Raw genomic sequence first — 16,810 nt, 5'->3', positions numbered from 1 at the left:
CACTACACTCCAGCCTGGATGACAGAGCAAGACTCCATCTCAGAAAAAGGAAGGACGTTGGTGCTGAGGTTGGCACACGTATCAAGAACACACAGTAACTACCAAGGCTTCCCAAGTTTTGGCAAAACCCAGGCGTTTTGGGTTTTTGGTCATATGGTTGGAGCATTCCTGGTATCCCTTGGGGTTGCAGCTATCTATAAGTTTGGTGTGGCTGAAGCAAGAAAGAAGGCGTATGCAGATTTCTACAGAAATTGCGATCCCGAGAAAGATTTTGAGGAGATGAAGAAGGCTGGTTTTCGTAGTATAAAGTCATCTTGGAATAGAAGGAATTTCTTCAGGTTGAATTACCTAGAAGTTTGTCACTGACTCAGATCCTGAACTATGACACATGAATATGTAGGCTAAGAAATAGTTTCTCATGATAAACAATTAAAAACAACAAAAAAAATGAGATCAGTCAGGCGTGATGACTCATGCCTGTAATCCCAGCACTTTGGGAGGCTGAAGCAGGCAGATCACTTGAGATCAGGGGTTCAAGACCAGTGTGGCCAACATGGTGAAACCCCATCTCTACTAATAAAGATTAGCCAGGCGTGGTGGTGCACACCTGTAGTCCCAGCTACTTGGGAGGCTGAGGCAGGAGAATAACTTGAGCCTGGAAGGCAGAGGTAGTAGTGAGCTGAAATCTCACCATGGCTCTCCAGCCTGGGTGACAGTGCGAGATTCTGTCTGAAAAAAAAAAACAAAAAACAAAAAACAACAAAATGAGACCATGGGCTTGGAAATGCTTGGAAAACATGTCAATGTGATTGAGAGTGAGGAAGTATTACTGTAGAGTAGTTACTGTAGCTATTGTTACTGGTTGGCCAGCTGCTCCTCTGTCTGCTATGTCCTGACTTAACCTTTCTGTATTTGCAGTACAACAAGGAGTTAACCAAAGAGAGAGATGCCCTCAGGCTGGAGTTATACAAGAACACGTAGGATGGGGGATGGTGGGATGGGAAGTCTGGGGGCCCTTAGCATGGGTGGTATGCTGGGAGGCGGGGGGTATACAGGTAAGCATGGTGAGCCGGTCATATAGGTTTGCATGTGTGCCCAGCAAAGCTCTAGTACTAGCTGCGCCACTGACTCATGCATGGTGTAGCCTTGGGCAACTCATGTCGTCTCTCTGGCCTGCTACATGTGACTTTTGATTCCTGGGGTTCCTTCCAATGCCATGGTTCTGTGGTTGTGGGGCAAGGGGATTGATCACCAAAGCAGTCCTTTCTGTTCTTCATTCCTTTCTTTCTCTACTGCCTCTGGCCATAGCCAAAGCAATGAGGACCTGAAGCAAGAGAAATCAGAATTGGAAGAGAAGCTTCGAGTCCTAGTGACTGAGAAGGCTGGCATGCAGCTTAATTTGGAAGAGCTGCAAAAGAAGTTAGAGATGACGGAACTCCTGCTTCAACAGGCAAGAGGCTGCAGCCCTGGGAGTGGCTAGAGCTCCATCCAGCTGAGGCCATGGTCTAGGGATCATGCAGGGTATGGGGAGGCTTCAGCCAAGAGCTGGAAAATTTGGGTCCTTGTTCTGGTCCTGCCATAGAATCCTCTAGAGAGTGCTAAAAATCTACAAATTGGGGCCCTGCTGTAGACCTGGAGAATCAGAATCTGAGGGTTAAGGCTTAAAATTTTTTTTGTTGTTTGTTTAAAGCATCATGAGTGAAAACCATTATTTTAGAGATTACATTTTTATGGCTAGCTCATGAGTCTGTTTATTTCCTTCTGAGGTTCAAGGCAACACTTTCACTATTCCATGGTAATAATAGAGAGTAGAGTTTGGTTTTTTTTTTTTTTTTTTTTTTTGGAGATGGGGTCTCGCTCTATCACCTAGGCCGAAGTTCAGTGGCGTGATCTCAGCTCACTGCAACGTCTACCTCCCAGGCTCAAGTGATCCTCCTGCCTCAGCCTCTCAAGTAGCTGGGACTACAGGTGCACGCCACCACATCTGGCTAATTTTTGTATTTGTAGAGATGGGCTTTGCCATGTTGCCCAGGTGGGTTTTGAACTCCTGAGCTCAAGCAGTCCACCCACCTCAGCCTCCCAAAGTGTTGCGATTACAGGCATGAGCCACCATGCCTGGCCTGAGATCTTTTTAAGATTATTTTTTATTTCTAAAGTAAACTTGACAGCAGAGTTGTATTGACCGAGTTGTACATTGAGCCCAGCCCTAGCCCTTTTAAGGGGCACTGTGTGGAATGGCCTGGGCTCCCCCCATCTAAGCTCTCTTTACCATCCAGTTTTCAAGCCAGTGTGAAGCCCCTGATGCTAACCAGCAGTTACAACAGGCCATGGAGGAGCGGGCGCAGCTGGAAGCACACCTGGGGCAGGTGAGGCTTTGCAGAGGAGGGATGTGGAAAGAAGATGACCCCAGGTGGCCAGGAGCAGGTGAGGACCAGTGACAGCCCTTCCTAACTTCTGTACCCATTCTTGCAGGTAATGGAGTCTGTTAGACAACTCCAAATGGAGAGAGATAAATATGCAGAAAATCTCAAAGGAGAGAGTGCCATGTGGCGGCAGAGGATGCAGCAAGTATCAGAGCAGGTGAGACCTGACCCTTCAGCTCCCCAACAACCTTAGATAGGTCACTTGATCTTTGTGGGCATCTGTAAAAGCACAACCAGAGGTGGTCATGGGTCTGGGCTTTGTGGAGGTGGGGGCAGAGAGGGAGATGGTAGCCTGTCCAGCCACCAGCCCTTTCCCGCTGTGCTTTGGACAGGTGCACACATTGAGGGAGGAGAAGGAGCGTAGCATGAGTCGGGTACAGGAGCTGGAGACAAGCTTGGCTGAACTGAGGAACCAGATGGGTAAGCTGGGGCTGGGGTGACCTGGGAGCAGGACTTTTGTCAGAGGGCTGCGGAGGTGGCTTAGAATGCTCCAGGGAGTTGGCATTGAGGCAGAAAGAAAGAGGTTTGTGCCAGGAGATGGCAAGTCTTGTCATCTCTATGAGCCTCAGTGTCCCCATCAGCAAAGAGGGAGGAGTGCCGGTTGTCAGCCACCCACAGTTGTCTTTATTGAATAGTGGCTTGGAAGACTGGCTACCATCCGGGTACAAGGAATCATTAGCAGGGAGGCCAAGTGTGGGGAGCCTAAGAGGAGCTGTGGACCAAGAGGAGGGCTTTTTTTTTGAGAATCCAGAGGCCCTTATCATCTGCCTCCTTTCTCAGCTGAGCCCTCGCCCCCAGAGCCCCCAGCAGGGCCCTCTGAGGTGGAGCAGCAGCTACAGGCGGAGACTGAGCACCTGCGGAAGGAGCTGGAGAGTCTGGCAGGACAGCTCCAAGCCCAGGTGCAAGACAATGAGGGCTTGAGTCGCCTGAACCGGGAGCAGGAGGAGAGGCTGCTGGAGCTGGAGCGGGCAGCTGAGCTCTGGGGGGAGCAGGCGGAGGCTCGCAGGCAAATCCTGGAGACCATGCAGAGCGACCGAACCACCATCAGCCGAGCTCTCTCCCAGAACCGCGAACTCAAGGAGCAGCTGGCCGAGCTGCAGAGCGGATTCGTAAAGCTGGTGCGCGGCCCTACCTGGGGAGCCCTACCTGGGGAGCCTGCTCTCCTCCCTAGCCCACCGGCCCTTTGTTTTCCCACCTGTAAAATGGGGCAGTGTAGCCCTAAGGTGAAATGGAACTTCTGAAGTCACCTATGAGCCAAGCCCTGCTCTGATGGCTGTCGGGGAGAGGGAATGATTTTTCTAACCTGCCTCCACCCTTCCTGGTGCCATGGGAGGCAGACACCAAATTCTGGGGTCTCCAGCTGCAGTGGGTGACCGCTGACCGCTTCTCCCTATCCAGACTAATGAGAACATGGAGATCACCAGTGCACTGCAGTCGGAGCAGCACGTCAAGAAGGAGCTGGGAAAGAAGCTGGGCGAGCTGCAGGAGAAGCTGAGCGAGCTGAAGGAGACGGTAACCCCACCCCATCCAAGAAGGGCTGGGAGGCGGGCACCAGCCTCTGGGGACGGGAGGTGTGAGGCCAGAAGCAGCTCCATCCTGGGGGACAGGTGACCCCAGCACCCTGCAGGGAAGTCCTGTGACTGTTTCTTGCTTCCTACCCTCAGACTTTTAGAAGTGGGTAGCCCTGGGCTCCTCTCAGGTCTGGACATCATCATTCCAGCTAGAGGCATGGAGCCCCCAGTCATAGGGAAAGAGAGTGGGATAAGAGGCTTCTTAGATTTAAACTGGATTCCGACCTTTCCTCCACTGGTCACCATTCAACTACATCACATCTCTAAGTCTCGGTTTCTTTAACTTAAAAAGGAAGTTTATTAAATGAGATAATACGTGGATAGCGTTAGGCATGTAGCACACTTAGCAGATGGTGGTTGACTCCCTCTCTATTTCCACCAGTCTGTGGCCTACAGATTAAGTGGTGGGAACAAGGGTGTGAGATTTGAGGCTGGGGAAGGAGGCATGAGGCTCTAGGCAAGGTAGGCAGTCATTTAGGCCTGGAGCAAGGGGCCAGGGGTCTGGGCAGGCGACAGAGCCCCAGCGTGCCCTTGCTACCCTATTTATAGGCCCAGAATCTGGAAGTCAGCCACCACCTGCCCTCACGCCCAGGATCTTCCTGCAGGTGGAGCTGAAGAGCCAAGAGGCTCAGAGTCTGCAGCAGCAGCGAGACCAGTACCTGGGACACCTGCAGCAATACGTGGCCGCCTATCAGCAGCAGGTGGCTGCCTATCAGCAGCTGACCTCTGAGAAGGAGGCGCTGCACAACCAGTTGCTGCTGCAGACCCAGCTCGTGGACCAGCTGCAGCAGCAGGAAGCTCAGGGCAAAGCGGTGGCCGACATGGCCAGCCAAGAGTTGCAGGAAACCCAGGTGAGGGAGTTGCTGAGGGCAGGGCCCTGAGGGGGACGACCTGGCAACCTCTGTGCCTTCTCACTCTCTTTCCTGGCCCCTTAGGAGCGCCTGGAAGCTGTCAGCCAGCAGAACCAGCAGCTACGAGCCCAGTTGAGCCTCATAGCTCACCCTGGGGAAGGTACGGGAACCTGCTCACAGGAAGAGGAAAGAGCCCTAGGAGGAATCGGGGACTGTTAGCAGCGTAGGATTAAGGAGTTGGAAGAGACCTTTAGAACAGCTGGTCATTATGCTCACCGGCTGTCCACACTAAGTTGGGCATCAATATAGTGACTTCCTGGGAGCAGGGGACTACCAGGTTGCCTAAGGATGGGTGGACTGGCCCAGGTCAGAAATGGCACAGGTTAGAACTCCTGTGCTGATGGGTAGTGGGGCTACACCTGGGCAACATAGCGAGACCTTGGCTCTTCAAAAGGAATAAAATAAAATTTAAGGACAGCTGCTCATTCCCTCTGGGGAGGGGCTGGCTCAGGGTTACACAGTGAGGGCGGGGGCAGAGGTGGGCCCACTGTACCCTTGTTGGGTTGTCTGATGACCCCTCTGGCCACCCCCAATAGGAGATGGACTGGACAGGGAGGACGAGGAGGAGGAGGAGGAGGAGGTGCCCTGGCCAATGCCGAGCATCCCAGAGGACCTGGAGAGCCGGGAGGCCATGGTGAGGCTGACTCCTCCTGCCCCACCTTTGCTGCCTCCCTTTGTGGTCCCTCCCAAACCCCCTTCTCTTGGTTTCCTGGCCTTCTGAGTTCTCTGGACCCTCACCCGTTCCCTGGAAGCCAGTGATCAGACACCATTTCACCTGTGACCAACAGGTGCAGCCTCTGAGGCCCCAGGGGAAGGGCTGCTCTCCACTTCCCTGCCTTGTTCGTCCTGTGTATCCCCATCCAAGAATGCACCTTTCTTGCCTGCAGGTGGCATTTTTCAACTCGGCTGTAGCCAGTGCCGAGGAGGAGCAGGCAAAGCTACGTGGGCAGCTGAAGGAGCAAAGGGTGCGCTGCCGGCGCCTGGCTCACCTGCTGGCCTCCGCCCAGGAGCCTGAGGGGGCAGCCCCACCCCCAGAGACTGGGGGTGATTCTGTGTGTGGGGAGACCCACCGGGCCCTACAGGAGGCCATGGAGAAGCTGCAGGTGAATGAGTCTCTCCTGGCATGGGCCAAGAAGGATGGGGGTGGGGCAGGTCGCTGCCGAGATGTGACCCCATTATTTTGGCTCCAGAGCCGATTTATGGAGCTCATGCAGGAGAAGGCGGACCTGAAAGAGAGGGTAGAGGAACTGGAACATCGCTGCATCCAGCTGTCTGGAGAGACAGACACCATTGGTGAGTGGGAGGCCACGACATAGCAGGAGGAGGTGCTGTACAGCAATCGGAGGGAACCCAGCATCTAAGCCCTGTTCTCCTGCAGGAGAGTATATCGCACTATACCAGAGCCAGAGGGCAGTGCTGAAGGAGCGGCACCGGGAGAAGGAGGAGTACATCAGCAGGCTGGCCCAGGACAAGGAGGAGATGAAGGTACGGCGTGGAACATCTCTGTGGGGTGGGCACAGGCACGGGCATGGGCACGGCAGCTGAACATCCCTCCCTCCAGGTGAAGCTGCTGGAGCTGCAGGAGCTGGTGTTACGGCTTGTGAACGACCGCAATGAGTGGCATAGCAGATTCCTGGCAGCTGCCCAGAACCCTGCAGATAAGCCCAATCCGGGGGCCCCAGCCCCCCAGGAGGTTGGGGCTGCCAACCAGCAGGGTGGTGAGTAAGAGCCCTCGGGAGGTGTGGGCAGGCAGGAGCAAGGGAGGGCTCACACGGCGCTCAGAGCCCTGCCTCTCTCTCTCCAAAGATCTTTGTGAGGTGAGCCTCGCCGGCAGCGAGCCTGCCCAAGGAGAGACTGGAGAGGGTTCTCCTCGAGACAACCCCACTGCACAGCAGATAATGCAGCTGCTTCGTGAGATGCAGAACCCCCGGGAGCGCCCAGGCTTGGGCAGCAACCCCTGCATTCCTTTTTTTTACCGGGCTGACGAGAACGATGAGGTGAAGATCACCATCATTTAAAAGCTGGCCACTATCCGCAAAGCCTGAAGAAGTGGGGCTAGAGGCCCTGCCCTGACCATGTCCCTACCATCCCTTCCCAGTCACCCCTTTACCCTTACAGTAGCAAGCATACAACCCCTGTGTAATGGGGGTAGACAGGTGCAGATGAGGTGAAGATCACTGTCATCTAAAAGCAGGTCTCTAAATTTAAAAAAATTAAGTTATGGGACTAACAGTTATGGGATGAAAAAGGTTATGTGATAAAAAAGTTATGGTATAAAAGTTATGAAAAAAAGGCCAGGCATGGTGGCTCACGTCTGTAATCCCAGCACTTTGGGAGGCCAAGGCGGGTGGATCACCTGAGGTCAGGAGTTGAAGGCCAGCCTGGCCAACATGGCGAAACCCCGCCTTTACTAAAAATACAAAAATGAGTCTGGTGTGGTGGCCTGTGCCTGTAATCCCAGCTACTCGGGAGGCTGAGGCAGGAGAATCGCTTGAACCCAGGAGGTGGAGATTGTGCCACTGCACTCCAGCCTGGGTGACAGAGCCAGACTCCATCTCAGAAAAAAAAAAAAGTTACGGGATTAATATGTCGGGATAAAATTTAAAAAAAACAGGCGACTGTCAGCAAAGCCTGGAGAAGTAGGGCCGGAGGCTCTGCCCCCATCATGTCCCTGCCCTTTACTCTTACAGTAGCAAAATAAGACCCCTGTATAATGGGGGGAGACAAATGTGCAGACCCTTTGCCACCTTGGCCAGGGCCAACTCCTTAAATTTCTGGATGATGAATATTGTTAAGGGTCAGACGCTTACAGAATTTGCTTGTTTGGAGGAGTCCTAATGGCCTCCTTACTCTCACCAAAGCAATTTTTCCCTCAGGGGGGCTCCCATCTTCTTACACTGAGAGGCAGCTGAGGCAGGACAGTGGGGCTAACTGTAGAACAGGTGAGGGCACGGGCTGCTGGGGTGGCCCCGCTTCCCCAGTGTATATATTTGTATCTGTGTAACATTTTGTATATTCTGGGGGTAGCGCCGCCCCCTGTATCATACCTAGCAGAGGTTGGAGCTGGCACATGGGAAGGAGGTTCTAATAATTATTCGGGGCTGGGAAACTTATTTATTGATAGCATAGGACAGAGGAGGAGGCGGGGATGGGGTCGTGGTGCCCTGGTGATGCGACTCCTGTTTATTTTGCTTTTTATTTCGGAATAAATGGATTTAGCCATACTGCTTGGCCTGCCATGTTCCTGTTTCCCTCACTGGGTCCTGGAGTTTGTGCCATTGAACAGGAAGCCCCAGAGTGTCTGAGCATGTGCAGCTGGGCAGTTGGGACCTTCTAGGCCTGTTACCTGTCTGAACTATGCTGCCTGGTGACACTTGGGGGATTCCATGGGGACTGCTATGACACCTACAAGGGACAGTCCGGTCCTTATGGCCAACAGGCTCAGATGCCTGATCTAGCGGTGGCCGAGAAGGCAGGGTGCCAGCACCCAAGGACACTGACTTCCATCCAGCCCAGGTGTCTTCTGTTCCATCTCCCTGCCTCCCTTGCTTGTCTGCACCTGGTGGCCTGTTCTGACTGTCCCTCCAGGCTGAGTTCATGGCCCTGCCCCCTAGTGGCCAGAGCCAGCTTCACAGGATGAGAGCCAGCTAAGCTCCAGGGGCTTTCCAGGAGGAGTGTCCCTTGGAGAGGATGTGGTGTTTTCACTGCCCCCAATAGCACCCTAGACATGGCTTAGCCCTTCCCCTCCCCTGAGCTCCAGAGAGAACACACCAGCAGAGGAGACATTCCCCATTATCCAGAAATGGGTTTTATTCTCAGCCGAGGGACAGCAGGACTGGTAGAGACTGTCAGGCCACACGGCTGCCTGCACAGCACCCCCATGCTTGGTGGTGGGTGGGAGGAATGGCGGAGGCTGGCTGTCCACAGGCTGGGCATGACAGGGAGGCTCACTGGAGGTGGCACACTTTGGAAGGGGGATGTCGGGGAACAGCGTTCTCTTGTAGTTGGGCCACAAGACTCCACAAGGACAGCACGGTGACTGATTCCCAGCGCTAGAGGTGAGGCGGTCGGCCATGTGTAGGTGTGTATATATATGAGTATTTATAGATATTTATAGAACAGGGCAGGGGCATACCACAGAGGGGACACAAGTTTTCACCAACGGTCACGCCTGGATGTGTGTCAGCTCACCACTACAACAGACTAAGTCACAGATGAAGGGAGCTGGCTTTGGGGCTGGGGGAGCCACTGTCAAGTCACAGAACAGCTGTCCAGGCAGGCTTGGAAAGGGAGGTCTCCGAGAAGAGGAGGGATCTGTTTAGAGGTCGAAGGGGGGCCTGGGACTCTCAGGACGGGATGGACTTGCCTGACCCGATCGGCTGGCAGTTGGAGAGAAAGCAGAGAGAAAATGGGAGAGAGAGAAAAAAGCGAGGAGAGAGCTGGTAAGGCAAGTGCAGCACGTGGCTGGCCTGGCCGAGTTGCAGCAGTGGTGGGAGGGCAGGGGAGGGGAGGGTGCAAGATTCCTGGAAAAGAGGGACTGGAAGGGAAAGGAGAGGAAGATGGAGGGAGGAGGCGGAGCTTCACAGGTAGTACCTGGGGGCTGCTGCGGCCCTCCCCAGCCCACACATACTGGCCTCTCACACGGCACCCAGGCAGTGCACCCGCAGTTGAGGCTGATGCTCGGCCCCCTCGAGCTTCCCTCTTTTCTGGTCACCCTGTCTTCCAACCCACTGGCCTGGGGCCACCTCTTGCTTTGGGGAGCCCCACACGACAGCCACCAGGCCTGATACAGAAAGAACACTGCTTGAACCAGAAGGGCGAAGCTAAAAGGGATGGCTGGAGGGAGTACTGGAGGCCCCTCTGGGCAGTCAGAAAACCCAAGACCCTCTGAAGGGACCCTGGGGGAAGCAGGGAGGGCAGGCAGCTGGACGCCAGTAGCCATAGACTTATAAGTCTAAGAGGGGAGCCTCAGCTGGTCGGGGGGCTGCAGGTCGCGTAGGTGAGGTTGGGCCCTTCCTGCTGGGAAAAGCAGAAGAGTGAGAGTCAGTGGCAGGAGAAGTGGGGGTGGGCTTGCTGGGCGGAGCTCAGCCCGGCCAGCAGGCGCAGTTGTCCCCTTGGCTGAATGGCACCCTAGGAGTGTCACAGGCCAAGGTGTGTGAATCCACTGGCTGGCTATGGTGCTTCAGCTGGGGCCAGGGACACTGCCTTCAGTCACACCCTAGCAGCTATGACGGTACCCAGGAGGGAGGGAAGAGGGCTGTGTGTCCCTGCCTGGCCTGTGAGATGTGTTGTGGAATGACCGTGTATATGGGACTTTAAAGCTTTTACCCTAGATCACCACTGGATTGTCTGCAGATAGAGGGTGGGACTCTTGACTATCACCCCTGCCCTGCAATGGATCTGGTTCTCGACGCTCCCAGGCTGGGAGCTGGATGCCCTGTCCCGGCAGCATAACTCAGACTGCACAACAGGCACAGCATGCCCAGGATGATGTTCCTAGGCCTCTGGCCGCCTCAAGAGTCCAGCCCCACACACAACCGCCTCCAAGCTCCCAGCCCTTATACCATAAACCATTAGCTCTCTGCCCTCTCCAGAGAGCACCCATGTCTGCCAGCTTGAGCGCGGAGCCTGTTCCAAGGGCCCCTAGGCTCAGCCATGGAGGCCTTGGGCAGTGGCACTGAGTCCCGAGGCTCGCTGGGAAGGGAGGTGAGAGAGCCAGTGGCGCGAGGACAGAAAGAGGAAAGAGCAAGTCTGCAGCTGCAGAAGGGAGGGGTGGGGAGCCCGGCTCTGAGGTCCCAGGTGCGTGCCCCGTGTGGAGCTGGTGCAGCGGGGCAGACACACCATTCATGCAGCAGGCAGTGAGGCATGTACCTACCATGGCTGACGCTCCTCAGGGGTCACTGATAGTGATTCTGAAAGACAGCACGAAATCAACATGGCAGTTCACACGCACGGGTGGGGCAGGCCTGGGGGTGGGGGACACACACACACACACACGCCCGGGCGTGCACACACACATGCTGTGAGGCCCCATGGCCTGCATGCACACGCTAACACACATGCCCACAAACAACACGCATACGCCTCCTTCCCCACCACCTCCCGGTGCCCAGCACCCTCACTGGCCGGCGCGTGCAGCATGGATCTGGGGCATGCAGCCACCTGGCACACCAAAGCACACACGTGGGCAGAGTCACAACACAGAAGCTCGCCCGCACACAGAGGCATTTGCACCAGCTCCCTGGACACTTGTGCCTGGTGTGCTTAGAGGACCACCCGTGCTGCTCATGGAGACAGGGCTTGCTTGCTAATGTCCAGCTGTCATTTCTCCACCTAAGAGCCTTCCGTGGCTCCCTACTGCCAACAGCATTGAGCCCCAACAAGGCGAACTCTTTAGACTTTGAAGGTTCTCCACCCCATGCCCCACCCTCCCCACAGAGCTCTTCCTCATTCTGTCTCTGTTCTCTGCTTTGGCCAGTGGCTGTCCTCGATGCAGCCCACACTACATCTCTGCCCACACTGCAGCTCTTTACCCAGATACCCTCCCGATTCCTTGCCACATAAGCCTATCTCAGTCATGCCTCGGACTGCACTGAAGTCAGGTTGCCTTGAAGAAGCTTTCCCAGACTACTCTTTTCCCCAAGGCAGGTCCATGATTTGCCCAATGTTTTGTATGTGTTAGCAAGTCTGGAGTCGGAGCAGGCATCAAACCTTACATCCCATATGGCACACTACACCACAGACCTGAGTGCCAAATACCCTGAAGAGTCTGAACTCACTTTGGCAGTTAGCAAAGTGCTCCTACGGTCACATCTATAGTTAACACAGCATCCCTATAGCCACCCAGGTAGAAAGGCAGAAGGTCATCATTTGATAGAAGGGATGCTGAGGCTCTGGGAGGGAAAGGGACTTGCTTAAAGGCCCACGGTGAAGCAGCATCTCTGGACTCCCAGTCCAGTGCTCTTACCCAATATCATGCTGCTTGCCTCTACCCATCTGCTTTAGTCATCAGAGCATCATAGGGCAAGCCCCAATCCCTACCTCATTTTTGTTTATGGGTGCTAGACTCACAGCCCTACCCTCCAGCCATGTGGAAACAAAAACAGATGCTATGGCTCTGGTGTGTTATTCCTTAAAGAACCTGGCCAGTGGAAACAGAGCAGACTGGGAATCGGAGTGAACTTCCCTAAAAGACGGTCATGGGTCACGAAGGTCAAGCCAAAGGATGTAGTAGAAAGCTTTTCCCTAGAAATCTCTGGGAATGAAGCAGGCTTCAGTCACTCCCATCCCTGCCCCTGCTGCCACCCCTGCACATTGGTTTAGACTGGGTAGTGCCAGAAGCTGCGAGGGGTCGGGGGTGGGGAGCCATCAGATTGCCCATGGCCCCAGGCTCCTTCCCCACCTGCTCCTGTCCTAGCCCAGGCCTGGGTGCCATTCTTACACTCTCACACTCGTGTGCACGCCCACACACACATCACACACCTTGCTAGTCACACAGTCACAGCCTGGCCTCTGCTCCTGTGGGCCAGTGGCAGGACACCCCCTGGGATGGCTCAAAGGAGTCAGGACTGGGAAGTGGGGACATCAGTGTAGCTGAAGGAAATCCACACACCCAGGGCAGATCGGGGTTTAGACTCAGACCTGAGGTAGCCTCCCCAGGGGGCTGGGAGAGGAATTGGACGGAATGGAGGATGGAGGACAGCGAGAAGAAAGGAGGAGGAATGCAAAGTGTGGGCGGCCGCCAAGAGTGAAAACAGAGGGAAGCGCCATGCAAGTGCTGGAAAGAAGGGGGCAGGTGGGACGAGCCCCACAGCCCTTCCCCAAAAACGACCACCTCCGGGACTCAGCGCTCCCTCGGGGGCAGGCTCCGCCAGCCCTCGGCCACACGTGGCGTGGCTCCGGCACCCAGAGTCCGATTGCCTGGGATGGAAACGGCCGGTTCTGGCGGCCAGGTCCGATGCTCCGGAATCCAGCCCCATTTCCCTCCCGGCCACGCCCGTCCGGCGGCCTTTGCCGCCGCATTCAGGCCCTACTCACCTGGGGACCCCGGGCGGGGCGCGGTTGGGGCGCGAGGGCACCTGAGGGGGAGGGCCGAAGGGATCAGGGGAAGCCCCCGGCCTGGAGGGCACGGGGGGCGCCCCCCCCAGGGCGGACCCAGCAGGCGGAGGCCCAGGAGCAGGGCCCCGCGACCCGGGCCGGGCTGGGGGCACGGCGGGGGCTCGGCGCTGCGGCGTGGGGCTGGACGTGGGCGACCTGAGGGCGACAAGGAGCAAGGAACAAGGAGAGGCCAGATGAGCGGCTCCACCCACCCCGAGGCCCCGCCCCAGCCCAGTGCAGGCCACGCCCATGCACGCAAGCCCCTCCCTACCGCGCCCCGAGGCGGTCGCCGGAGCTTAAGCCCCGCCCCCAGCGGCGCCACGTCCCAGCTCCACCCCGCCCCGCAGCCAGCGCTCGACGGCAAGCCCCGCCCCACAGCAAGCCCCGCCCTCTCTAAGCTCCGCCCCTCGCTCCAGGTGGGAGCCACCCCGGTGACGCGGGCGCGCCACTGCCCGGTCCCGGAACTCATCCCGCGGGCCCCGGGCTGGGGGGCTTTGGGGCCGTGGGGGCCGGCCCTGGTACCTGCGTCCGGCCGGTACGCTCTGCACCTGCAGCCAGGAGTCGTCCACGGGCGGGGGCATTGGCGTGCTGACGGTGGTCGTATTGATGTCGCCGATGATGCTGAGCGCCTCCTTCAGCGCGTGGTACATGCGCAGCATCTCATCGCGCCGCTGTGCCTGCTCCGCCGACTCCTCCATCAGCGTGTTCTGGTCCCCACATGAGTACAGGTTGGCCAGCAGTTCCGAGAAGATGAACTCCTTGGTCTGCGAGTGGGCAGAGAGGGAAGGAAGGTGGGACCTCCCCATCCCTTGTGCCGCCCTGGCCGCCTCACCGGGCCCTACTGGGACTGTGCGCTGGACTTGAAGCCCAGAGTATGGCTTTTCAGAAGCGGCTCCTACACTGCTTAGACTGGAAGATCCGCCTCCCCGCCGCGCTTTTCTCATTCAGATGGGGACACTGAGGTCCAGAGGAAAAGTCACCTGACCTAGGTCACAGATCTGGGAGGGGACTTAGGACCTATCATGCCACCAGAACACCTGTCTACTCAGTTTTGTTTTTTCCTTTGAGATAGGGTCTCCCTCTGTCGCCAGGCTGGAGTACAGTGGCGACATTACCACTTACTAGCTTCAGCTTCCTGGGCTCAAAGTGATCTTCCAATGTCAGCCTCTCCAGTAGCTAGGACTACAGGTACGTGCTACTACCAAGCCCAGCTATTCTTTAAAATATTTTTGTAGAGACGAGGTCTCACTGTGTTGCCCAGAATAGTCTTGAACTCCTGGGCTCAAGCGATCCTCCCGCCTGGGCCTCCCAAAGTGCTGGGATTACAGGCATGAGCCACCATGCCCAGCACTTCATTACATTTCTTTTTCTTCTCTCTCTTTTTTTTTTTTTTTTTCGAGATGGAGTCTTGCTGTGTCACCCAGGCTGGCATACAGTGGTGCGATCTCGGTTCACTCCAACTTCCGCCTCCTGGATTCAAGTGATTCTCCTGCCTCCGCCTCCCGAGTAGCTGCAATTACAGACTTGCACTACCACTCCTGGCTAACTTTTATATTTTTAGTGGAGACACGGTTTCACCATGTTGGCCAGGCTGGTCTCAAACTTCTGACCTCAAGTGATCCACCTGCCTTGACCTCCCAAAGCTCTGGGATTACAGGCGTGAACCACTGCACCCAGCCCCTCATTATATTTCTATTGGACAGCTCTGGTCTGGACCGTGCCTCCCTCCATGGACCTGGTCCCATGGGGCTAGTTGGCATCTCCCCCAGGCCAACATGGCCACCTGCGTTCCCAGTGCCACTGGACCTCCCTCCCGCCATGCGGCGGCACACGCACATTGTTAATCATGAGGTGCATAATGGTCTTGGGCATGAGGTCCCGCACGGTCTTGTTGACAATGGCCATGTATGAGTCCACAAGATTCCGGATGGTCTCCACTTGCCGTTCTAGCTGTGGGTCCATGGAGTGCATGAAGCTGTCAGAGCCATTCTCCTCAGTCTCGCTGGCCTGCCGTGGAGAACACAAGGGCATCAGGGTGGCCAGGCTAAGCAGCCAGGCTCCAGGCATTCCCAGGATCTCAGCCCCTCCAAGGGCATCTGGAACATTGAGGCAGAAAGAGAAGTGGCTGGCCTGAACACACACCCAGCTCCCCATCCCTTGTGCCTCTCAGGACCCTAGACTCCACTGATTCAGCCTTGTCTTGGTTTTGACTCTAGTGCCTAGAATTTGCCTCAATTTCCCAATCCAGAAATTATTATTATTATTGTTATTATTTTGAGACGGAGTCTTGCTCTGTCACCCAGGCTGGAGTACAGTGGCGTTGTCTTGGCTCACTGCAACCCTCTGCCTCCTGGGTTCAAGCGATTCTCCTGCCTCAGCCTCCTGAGTAGCTGGAATTACAGGCTTGCACCACCATGCCTGGCTAATTTTTGTATTTTAAGTAGAGATGGGGTTTCACCATGTTGGCCAGGCTGATCTCAAACTCTTGACCTCGTGATACACCCACCTAGGCCTCCCAGAGTTTACAGGGGTGAGCCACCGCGCCTGGCCCCAATCCAGAAATTAGAAAAGAACATCTCCAGGTCCCTGGCTTGAAAACCTGGCCAGAGCTGGTGCCAGGCTGCAGATGCCTGGCAGGAGGCAAGAGAAGGGCACACTCACTTTCTCCTTGTCCTGGGAGGCCCACACACCAACATTGCCACCGCCGCCGCCACCAGGGAGCACAGTCGAAGTAGACATGCACAGAGAGGAAAAGGGGAGAGATTGAGTAAACCTGGGACACTGCACCCCAACTCTCAGGCTACTCTAGACATTGCCACAATGAAATAGGGGAGGAAAGAGAAGGCAGTCACAAGAAACCACCGTCATAGAAAAGGGATGCAGGAAACTCCATCTGCGGCAGACGCGGAGACACAAAACTGCCACTGAGGAAGGCTGGGAGAACCAGGAGACAACTCTGGTCTCACCCCCACAGTGGGTAGGGGGAGAATTCCTCTTATTTCTGAGCGGAAACACGGCATGAGTTGGCATCACTGAGGATGGTGCCCCAGGGCCCCCTAGGATCAGCCGCTTGCCCCTCCTCTCCTTGCCCTGCCACTCACCCCAACACGCTCAGGGTACACGCCAGCCCGCAGGAAGGAGGCCTTCCAGCTGTCCACCTCCTCCTGTGTCTCACAGGCCAGCTCCAGCTGCCGATAATCCTTGTAGACGTTCCTGTAAGAAAGGGCAGGCGGTGAGGGCAGATGGGCAAAGTCCCACCCTCCCTGGGGGTTAAGGGCATAGCCGGACTTTGGGGTCAACATGCCTGAGGCCAGCTCATTTCCTAGCTGTGTGACCCTGGGTGAGTCCCTTCCTCTCAGCCTCAGTTTCCTCATTGGGAAGATGGGTTAATAATAATTCCTGCCTTCTCAGGTCACTGAGGATTCAGTGAAGTAACTGGTAAAATGCTTAGAAGGGGACTGAACCTTTGATAAGGGGACAACCATAGTCAGCGAAGTCCCTAGCTTGGGGCTCAGACCCCACCAGCTTCCTCAGTGGCTCTCTGAGGACCCCTCTGATGGCTGCTGGACTGAATCCTCAACTCTGAGTAGGAGAGGGTCCACTAGAGTCAGCCTTGGGTCAGGAAGCAAGAGGCCTGGTACTGCCACCGGCCTATAGGAAAGTGAGCAGGAGAGGAGGACCAGGCCTGAGTAGGGCTCTTTGGCTCCAGGGCCTGGAAGAGTGTCTCATGCAGAGCAGGCACTATACCAGTGACTATATGAAAGGAAGGGAGGGAGGAAGGGAGGAAGGGAGGAAGGGAGGGAGGGAG

At 56.0% G+C, this 16,810-nt stretch overlaps 2 protein-coding genes across 20 annotated transcripts in view; one reads left to right on the top strand and one right to left on the bottom strand.

Annotated features, from left to right (window-relative positions):
* The window catches only part of GOLGA2 (golgin A2), a 21,238-nt gene extending 13,109 nt beyond the window's left edge, over window positions 1-8,129 (top strand). For 2 of the 3 annotated variants that reach the window (XM_032257406.1, XM_032257408.1), the window contains 15 exons: window positions 919-977; window positions 1,309-1,450; window positions 2,277-2,366; window positions 2,473-2,580; window positions 2,756-2,843; window positions 3,204-3,541; window positions 3,822-3,935; window positions 4,600-4,845; window positions 4,930-5,005; window positions 5,442-5,539; window positions 5,793-6,008; window positions 6,096-6,198; window positions 6,284-6,390; window positions 6,467-6,623; window positions 6,712-8,129. In XM_032257406.1, the coding sequence (XP_032113297.1) occupies window positions 919-977; window positions 1,309-1,450; window positions 2,277-2,366; window positions 2,473-2,580; window positions 2,756-2,843; window positions 3,204-3,541; window positions 3,822-3,935; window positions 4,600-4,845; window positions 4,930-5,005; window positions 5,442-5,539; window positions 5,793-6,008; window positions 6,096-6,198; window positions 6,284-6,390; window positions 6,467-6,623; window positions 6,712-6,923 (2,154 nt within the window). In that variant the 3' untranslated portion in view covers window positions 6,924-8,129. The remainder of the gene's footprint in view (window positions 1-918; window positions 978-1,308; window positions 1,451-2,276; window positions 2,367-2,472; window positions 2,581-2,755; window positions 2,844-3,203; window positions 3,542-3,821; window positions 3,936-4,599; window positions 4,846-4,929; window positions 5,006-5,441; window positions 5,540-5,792; window positions 6,009-6,095; window positions 6,199-6,283; window positions 6,391-6,466; window positions 6,624-6,711) is intronic. The other variant, XM_032257407.1, reaches the window with a different exon arrangement.
* A 557-nt stretch (window positions 8,130-8,686) lies between these two features.
* DNM1 (dynamin 1) overlaps window positions 8,687-16,810 on the bottom strand; it is a 51,397-nt gene continuing 43,273 nt past the window's right edge. For 2 of the 17 annotated variants that reach the window (XM_032257418.1, XM_032257415.1), the window contains exons 17-23: window positions 16,104-16,215; window positions 15,664-15,675; window positions 14,839-15,009; window positions 13,525-13,766; window positions 12,943-13,158; window positions 10,781-10,817; window positions 8,698-9,284 (exon numbers count right to left, since the gene is read on the bottom strand). In XM_032257418.1, the coding sequence (XP_032113309.1) occupies window positions 10,796-10,817; window positions 12,943-13,158; window positions 13,525-13,766; window positions 14,839-15,009; window positions 15,664-15,675; window positions 16,104-16,215 (775 nt within the window). In that variant the 3' untranslated portion in view covers window positions 8,698-9,284; window positions 10,781-10,795. Of the gene's footprint in view, window positions 9,925-10,780; window positions 10,818-12,039; window positions 12,826-12,942; window positions 13,159-13,524; window positions 13,767-14,838; window positions 15,010-15,663; window positions 15,676-16,103; window positions 16,216-16,810 lie in introns of those variants that run through there. The other 15 variants (XM_032257422.1, XM_032257411.1, XM_032257410.1 and 12 more) reach the window with 13 other exon arrangements.

Source organism: Sapajus apella, unplaced genomic scaffold (assembly GCF_009761245.1).
Source record: "Sapajus apella isolate SASKATOON/1434 unplaced genomic scaffold, GSC_monkey_1.0 scaffold97, whole genome shotgun sequence".
NCBI classification, from domain to species: domain Eukaryota; kingdom Metazoa; phylum Chordata; class Mammalia; order Primates; family Cebidae; genus Sapajus; species Sapajus apella.
The sequence above is the reverse complement of the archived record's forward strand: the minus strand, read 5'-3'. Positions and strand labels throughout refer to the sequence as shown.